Here is an 8,546-nt window from a genome sequence, read left to right on the forward strand (position 1 = left end):
ACATGCAAGCATCCCACTTCACCGTACAATATTTTTATTTCAGCCCATGCAAACCATACCAATATGCTTATTTTCGTCACTGAACATATGTAGTATATTAGATAATTATTTAATTTATGTACTTCCTAAAGGTTGTGAAATGCCCTGATTTACACATAATGCAAGTACGGAATATTTATATGTTAAAATTAGTAGCTTTTGATTTAGATCTTTTATTGCATACTAGTCAATGCGTACATGCAATGCACGTTAATTTGGAAGTATATTAAGTGCATGCAGATATTAAATATGATACTATTTACGTGTCATTATGTGATTAACACTATTTTTGGCATGAAATTAACTACACGCTAAACGCGTTGAGCGCTTGATATTGAAGCAGTCTACGTCGTTAGATTGACATGACTTAATGGCCGAGATTAATTGGATATGTCCCTTTGAGTCTTTTTATATTGGTACAGATATAAATATAAGTCATTTGTAATTAATTTTTATATTCCCACAGCAACGCGCGGGTAAATTACCTAGTTCTCCTAATTAAATCCTGTGTAAGAGTGTCTCTTCCTTCTAACACTGAACGCCAAATGCATCTCGCTAGTTTTTTTTCTTTCTATTTTTAGGGGTAAATTCTTCTCGCTGTTTTTTTAGTGGAAAAAAATGCTTCGCTAGTAAGGCAGAATAGTTGAGCAGGCCCGTTATTTTTTTCAGCCGAAGCGCCCATCCATTCTGTAAGCAGCTGAGCAAGCCCATTCGGCCCATTCCAGCATCGCAACCCTAGCCAAGCACGAGCCATAGGACACTGGCAGCTATAAATACCCAACCCCTGAGCAACGAAACCCTAGGTTAAAGCGACGCCGCCGCCGCAAGCCGTCCGCCTCGCTCTTCTCCCGAGCCTGGTCCTCATCCTCTCGCCTCTCCTCCTCAACACAGATTTAACAATCTAGAGTTAGCGCCTCCGTCCGTCTCGTAGCTGCTCAGATGGCGATCAAGAGGACCAAGGCCGAGAAGAAGATCGCGTACGACCAGAAGCTCTGCCAGCTGCTCGAGGAGTACACCAAGGTGCTCATCGCCGTCGCCGACAATGTCGGCTCCAAGCAGCTCCAGGAGATCCGCAAGGGTCTCCGCGGTGACTCCATCGTGCTCATGGGCAAGAACACCCTCATCCGCCGCTGCATCAAGGTGCACTCGGAGAAGACCAGCAACAAGGACTTCCTTGAGCTCAGCAACCTCCTCGTCGTAAGCCGCCGGACTCGTCCCCCCTTTGATTCTTTTGATTCCGCCGCGAATTTCGTGCTGAAATATATCCTCCGGTCTGTAGGGTAACGTTGGCCTCATCTTCACCAAGGGTGACCTCAAGGAGGTTCGCGAGGAGGTCGCCAAGTACAAGGTAAAATTCAGACCGGATCTGCCATGTCCCCTATTTATTGAATTATTATGTGATGGATTGCTGGTTTATAGTGCGGCTAATGGAGAGATATATCCTACGTCCGTGATAAGTAACATGTATCGCTAGAAATGTAGCCCCCCTGATGTGGTCTGTTTGTTATTCCTGTATTTGACGACACCTTTGCCTAGGTTTAGAATATTTGTAAATTAGCTAGTCAAGTTCTATTATTTTGATGAATCAGTATGTCGCACAAATGGTAGTTAAGTTTGACAAATGTTAATGAAGCGGAACCATTGAATTATTATCGACTCAGAATGCTGCCATTCGTTTATGTGTGCAATTTAGTTGTTTCCTAGCCACAAGTATGTATGTGAAAGTTCCTTTTTTTCTGTCAAACTGGCTAGTTTAGATAACAAATGTTATAAAATTGTGTAGTTGACACGTTCTATTCTTAGTATAAGCTATCTTTTTTTAATGCCATCTCTTAATTTTTATGTGATTTCTTTGTACTTAAGTTTAGAACATCTGAGGTTAATTCTTGTCTTGTGTTTTGACACACAGGTTGGTGCTCCTGCTCGTGTTGGGCTAGTTGCACCTGTTGATGTGGTGGTTCCCCCTGGCAACACTGGTCTGGATCCCTCCCAGACGTCCTTCTTCCAGGTTAGCATTTGCTGGTAACACTTTTCAGTTGATGCTTTTGTTTCAATCACATGTTATTACAAGTTCTAATTGTGTTGTCTTGTTTAGGTGCTTAACATTCCCACCAAGATTAACAAGGGTACTGTGGAAATTACTATCCCAGTGGAGCTAATCAAGAAAGGTGACAAGGTGGGCTCCTCTGAGTCTGCCCTGCTTGCCAAGCTTGGTATCCGCCCCTTCTCATATGGACTGGTCATCTGCAATGTCTATGACAGTGGGTCAGTCTTCAGCCCTGAGGTTCTTGACCTCACCGAGGAAGACCTGATGGACAAGTTTGCATCTGGTGTTTCCATGGTTGCCTCACTGTCCCTGGCGATCTCATACCCCACCATGGCTGCTGCGCCTCACATGTTCCTCAACGCATACAAGAATGTTCTTGCGGTTGCTTTGGAGACAGACTACTCATATGACCATGCTGATAAGATCAAGGAGTACCTCAAGGTAATTCTTGTTCTACAATGTTTTGTTCCCACTATGAAATCTTAATTTGAAACATGCATTAGAAGTTGTCTTGAACAATGGCATGAACTTTCTGTTTTATTTAGTTTAGAGTCATGTGTTGAGCTACTTATCAGGATGTCATCTGTTCTTTTCTAACCAATTCTGGAGCTTAAAAAGTGATATTTTTGGATTGTGTTAGCCTCTAATTGTCCCCTTAGTGTAATCTTTCAGTGTGTGAGATTTGTTTTTAGTAGTCATCATGGTATAATACATGACATGCCATCTCTGATCTGGCAGATGTTTCATCATATTCATGAGCAACTTCATCATTGTTAGCTAAGCTAGTCATGTTCACATGGTTCTTCCTACCACAGCTTAATTCTGAATCATGCATTTCCATGTCAGTTTTTGACACATTAGGTGTTGTTTTGCTGTGCAGGACCCCAGCAAGTTTGCCGTTGCTGCCCCTGCTGCTGCTGCCTCTGGTGGTGCTGCCGCCGCTGCCCCCAAGGAGGAGGAGAAGAAGGATGAGCCCGAGGAGGAATCAGATGGCGAGATGGGATTCAGCCTGTTCGACGACTAAGCTGTGTGCCTATCTTCATAAAGCCGTGTCCCGTTGCCAGTTTTGTTTAGTGTTGAACACTAAAGTTTTTCAGTCCTATCATTACCTTGAACAAGAATTAATTATGCTGTTTGTTAGTGTGTATTTGAATATGGTAACGTTATGTCATGCACTTAGTTACTTATATGCATCTCTCTGCTTGTGCTTCTCTGCTGTGTTTCACTAAGTTAAATTTTAAGTAGGCTTGTTTATCGATGTTTGGGATGGAGCACTGATTTGGCCGTTGGATGGAATGCGCTTATTTTGCCGATGACATCAGATCCTAGCGAGCTCGGCGGCCAGCCTCCGGATCAGATTGCACTGGGCCGTGTGGGCGTAGGCATGTATGGGATGGACCTGGGTGCTGCTGCTCGAGCCGGTCGCGGCTTGTGCTTGCGCGCGTTGACGGTTGTGTGGGGTCAGTCCTGCACAGGCAGGTCGCTGGTAACCGCATACAACATTACATAGGGAGGAGTACATAATTAATTAAGGAAACTAATCAAATCTTAACACTCTCCTTAATTCTTCCTTGTACTTGCGATTGAACATCCTTGGAATAGTCTCCTCCAAAAACCTTGTGGGGAAAATATGAGGAATAATGTAGGTAATAAGGTAAAACTCAAAAATATGAGGATATATTGGTAAAACTCATTCAAACCCTGTGGAAAAATAAGGAGAAAATGATCCAACATATAATGATTATTGTCTCTGTTAACTTGATATGAAGTATATTCATAGAATTTAGAGGGCAATAAATATGTCGTGTATACTTTCGTAAAAACCCCGGTGGGGAAAACAGAAAGTATGACATAATCTTATGTTAATATTACTTCATTAAAAACCTTTATGAGAATCTGTAAAGTAAACTCATCAAGGAAAAAAGAGTATAATATGATCTTTTGAACATGAACAATTCAGGAAGATACTTTGAACACATTTCTGGAACACAGAAGTCGGTAGAGACCTGATGAACAAATCAATCTCATGATTTGACTTACAAGATATGCAATATAGTGATATTGCTTATTACGTAACATGTTTGCATACGGGCAACACAAAAAACATTATCATTTAGATAATGGTTGGTGGATGTATTCATGAGGTCTGTTTCGAAGACTCTCCATGAGAGGGCTACCACACCTAGTAGGAACACTAAGCTTCTCTACAATTTGACATCGTGGTGATCTGATCGATGTATCCAATGATATCGGTGTTCACATTTCTGTGAAACTGAAAAATCAGGATAAGATGTTTGATGCCTTGGAGATATCAAAAGATATTCTTGAGTACCAACCAATTGTGTTTGATGAAACCAATGGCATTATGGAATATTGAGTCCCAATATCTTATTTCCACCACCTCTTGGTCTAAATAAATCTTTCTCCGCGTCTAGAGAATGAACTACCATGAGAGTTATGGATGAATGAGATTTGTCCACAATGAATTTCTCCAATATATTATGGATATAGACAACATAGTATACCATAATGTATGAATGAAGGTGCTCAATTTGTAGTAACGAGCGGTATTTTGGTTTACCCAAATACTTCATTTTAAATTCCGTCATTTAGATGATTACGTGTGTCGTTATTGCAGACACACAAACATGGGTAATCATCATTGTAAGAGTAATCCTTGTGTATAAGGAACTCACTAAGTCGGTTGTACCATATATACCGACAACAATAAGTCATATGTCGACTTACTGATTTTTACACAATGTATGTTGTATTTTGCATTTTGATTCAGAAGTGAGATTCCATCGGGAATCAATCATATATGTCTGAATCTAGTGATCCACATGTATATGTAATCACTACATCTATCAACTGCACAAATAGATGATTTTGTACTGCCAATGATATAAGTTATCGGAATGAGATTCCACCTCTAGAGAATAGTTGGGTATCTGCGTGAACCCTTGTGCTACAATACTTGCTCTATGTTTCACCACCTCATTGTTCTCAATTCTGTTTCCAGAAGAAAACTGGTGTAGGTATTGCTTATGAATACCTTCCCATTATTGAGCAAGATCATTTCTACCTAGATTATACCCTTTGCTTGAGTTCAGTCCGAGTGTTGTTCACACTTTGCCATGGCCATGGTCTTTAGATCTGAATCATTTGAAAGGTTTTGCAATCTAGTTGAGAAATATATGTCGACAATTGTAGACTTTTGGTTATATGTTTCTCCAAAATCTATATATCAATATGGATTTGATGGAACTATCGTTACCTATGGTGACTGCTCGCGATTTCCGAATGCGGCTGAGTCGGGTATTCCGATGACCCGGTCATTGTGTGCACTATGACCTGGGTTGGTGGAAGTTTTCCATCCACTGGGTGTATACTACCCATTATGTGTCTGCCAACGTGAAGTTGACTTGCATTTACTGATTCACAGGCCTTGATATCCTTGCTTGCGAGAAGCTGAATCCTTATGTACTTCTGCCATACATCTCCCCCTGTTGCTTTGAACGGGGAGTGGAGTGGATTTTGTTGATACCTCCACTCTTTCAGGCGTACTTTTGCAGGATTGTAGGATTGTGTGACACTTTTATAGTCAGTAAATGAATCTGGCAGGTTATTTGCAATATGTTGCAAATCTTCCGAACCATGCATGGTTCAGCTCTTTGAGTACGTGGATATGAGGCAGAAATGTGTTGAACATTCCACTAATTTCCTGGCATTCTTTATGGTACTTGAATTCTCCCCCTAATGCCTGGAAATATTCCTCATTGAATCAACATACTGGCCTTGAATAACTCCCCACGTGAGGGGCTTAAGGTATTGACGGTAATACAATTATTCCTCACATAGATCTCAACTATATGTTGATGGGCCAATGATGTATGTCGGGGTGGTGATATCGGTGTGTAACCGAATTACCGCAAATAGGAAATACTTGGTAGATTTCCACGTATCATAGACAGAGGGGAATAATATTATGCAGTTTGGTCATGAGCGTGTAAAACTACATGACTCCAACGTAAAGTTGGTAATTTGCAATTCGAGAGTGAAGATAATGCAATGAGCTTAACTGCTTTGGATAAAGGATTCTACCAAACCATTTTGAGTCTAGACATTAGGACAAATTGCTAAACTTCAATCCGAGGGCCATAGAGAAAGGCACTCAAGGAGAATTCTTCAATGCTATCCATACAATTTTCTTGAAATCGATGTCAGGATAATGAGCCAATGGTTTTGTATGAATAAAGCACACACTTAAGACCATCATGTAGATATGTTTTTTAGAACCATGGAATGCCTGAATAGTCTAGTCAATGGATGGAAAGAGCCACTTACCTCAACTTGATGCATTTAAGGAGTCTGAGTGGTTCAGCTTTAGACTTTAAGGTGTGCGAGCCTTCAAATTAGCTTCCTTCTGTCACTTGTAGTGCACATAAAATCCAAATGTTGTTAGAATTTAGCATCATAATAATCATAAATTATTGGAATTGCTGATAGTTTCGGTTTCAATCCAATGTCTCGATGACCAAGGCGAGTATGCCAAGTTTTTCATATAAAAGACATTCTGGAAAGCTATCTTGGATGCAACATGTAGTACGGGCTTTGTAGTATGTGTAGTGCAATCTAGATGATACATAGAGAATGTGCTTGCCATATTAATTGCATATGGTAAAGAGAAGTTATTTCTCTTTGTTGTCATCATAAGTTTCGCTATGGAAACTATTTTGACGGATACCTTCATAATTTAGTAGGGTACGAGTTAAACCTGGGAAGCAATAAAACATCCCGACGTTACTCGCGTACCCACAGGGATAGTAAATATGACTCGAGTTGAGCCAACAAATACCTCATCGCGTCCAGCGATTTTAAAATGTCTCCTTTCTCTCAATGAGTGGAAACATTGGACTTCCCTAGGTATAGAGTTTATGGTGCATATGTCCACAAGGAACATATCATTTTTCATCGGATTGACTCCCGTATAAATCTATATATAGACATGAAGATTCTCAATATGAAAATCACTGTCACATATATAGAATACATACAAATGTATTTGTACCAAAGTGCTGGTACAATATATTGTGATATACAATATATGATGACAACAATACTTATGTTGTTGTCATAACATCGTAAATGGACATTAATTATATTGGCCACTCAGGAGATTGAAAGACTATTCATAGTCTCCAAACATGTCGGTTGAGGCATATCAACCATCGCATTCTCCGTGCCCATAGGATCCCGTCACAGCTGGTGATGTCAGATTGAAGGTTGAAGTAAGATTCAAACCTTTGTCCCTGAGGTTCATTGTATCCCAGGAATTGTTGATACAGAATAACCAGATGTTGGGATATGAATCTAATGCCTTATTATATATAAGACACAATTTTTCTGTTAGTGCTATGAACTTGACCAAAGGTGAATCCAGGATTGCACACATTATCCCACAAGACACAAGAGCAATCAAGATGTCCATGGCCCAGATAGGGCGGTAATGGCCATTGAGGACGAATGCCTCAAACTCTATAGCCATATGTTATCTCTATGGGTAAACTAGATATAATTAATTTACAATCAATAAATTAAAGATCGTCATGGTTAGTGTTGTAATGAACTTAGCAAAATCAAAGGAAATTTCAAGAAGTTGGCTTGAAACCATTAGCGAAGTTGTGTATCTCAAATTATTAAGTATGGCATGTTGTAGATAATCTCCAAAGGAAATTTTGGAGTAGATCTAGCCGTATTAGCGGAGTATAAGATACTCACACTCCAAATGCCTTATGTCATAACTTAATTAAAATGCATGGGAGAGCACATTGGCAATCATAATGTCAAAATGACAAAATGTAGGCGTAAACAGTAGGTGTAGATAAATTTACACTCTACCTCATGATCCCAAAACATCAATTTAAGGAACTCACTTTGAATTTTGCATTGTAAATTTGCAAAAGATTTAAAATCTCAATTGCAAACGATGAATGTAATAAATCTCAACATGTGCACACACGGAAATATATTACATCACACATTTTCAGTGATACACATAGTACTTGAACTGAAAAACAGTACTAAAAGACTTGTACTGTAATCAACAATGTCTACAACAGGAAGTAAATTACTGCTAGAACTACTGTTAACAGACTAATTTGCTAATAAGCTGAACTAGTACTAACGAAGCAATAAAGTAAGTTGCTAGTTAAATAGACAGGAAAGTCTGCTGGTGTGCCGCATGCACATGGCACGTATGCAGTCTATTCGGTGAGTCAATGAGATAAGGAGAGAGAGGAAACAAGTAGTCTCTCGATCCTCAAATCCTCCACCGAAACAGCGGAGACCACCATGCGACTTCCTCCAGTACCACTGCAGCAGAGCTCACCAATGGCGAGCAGTGTTTCGGCCGCCCTCTTCCTCGTCGGGGATCCACCAGGGAGCAGGGTCTTCGTGG

The 8,546-nt window shown here is 40.2% G+C and overlaps 1 protein-coding gene across 1 annotated transcript; it reads left to right on the forward strand.

The window, feature by feature from the left end:
• The first annotated feature begins 830 nt into the window (after nt 1–830).
• Nucleotides 831–3,297, forward strand: LOC123147454 (60S acidic ribosomal protein P0). Its single transcript, XM_044566703.1, has 5 exons — nt 831–1,236; nt 1,319–1,387; nt 1,949–2,047; nt 2,135–2,527; nt 2,967–3,297. Exons 1-5 carry the CDS (start codon nt 979–981, stop codon nt 3,108–3,110), a joined length of 963 nt encoding a protein of 320 aa, XP_044422638.1. The 5' UTR covers nt 831–978; the 3' UTR covers nt 3,111–3,297.
• The last annotated feature ends 5,249 nt before the right edge of the window (nt 3,298–8,546 follow it).

This window comes from Triticum aestivum, chromosome 7A, assembly GCF_018294505.1.
Source record: "Triticum aestivum cultivar Chinese Spring chromosome 7A, IWGSC CS RefSeq v2.1, whole genome shotgun sequence".
NCBI classification, from domain to species: domain Eukaryota; kingdom Viridiplantae; phylum Streptophyta; class Magnoliopsida; order Poales; family Poaceae; genus Triticum; species Triticum aestivum.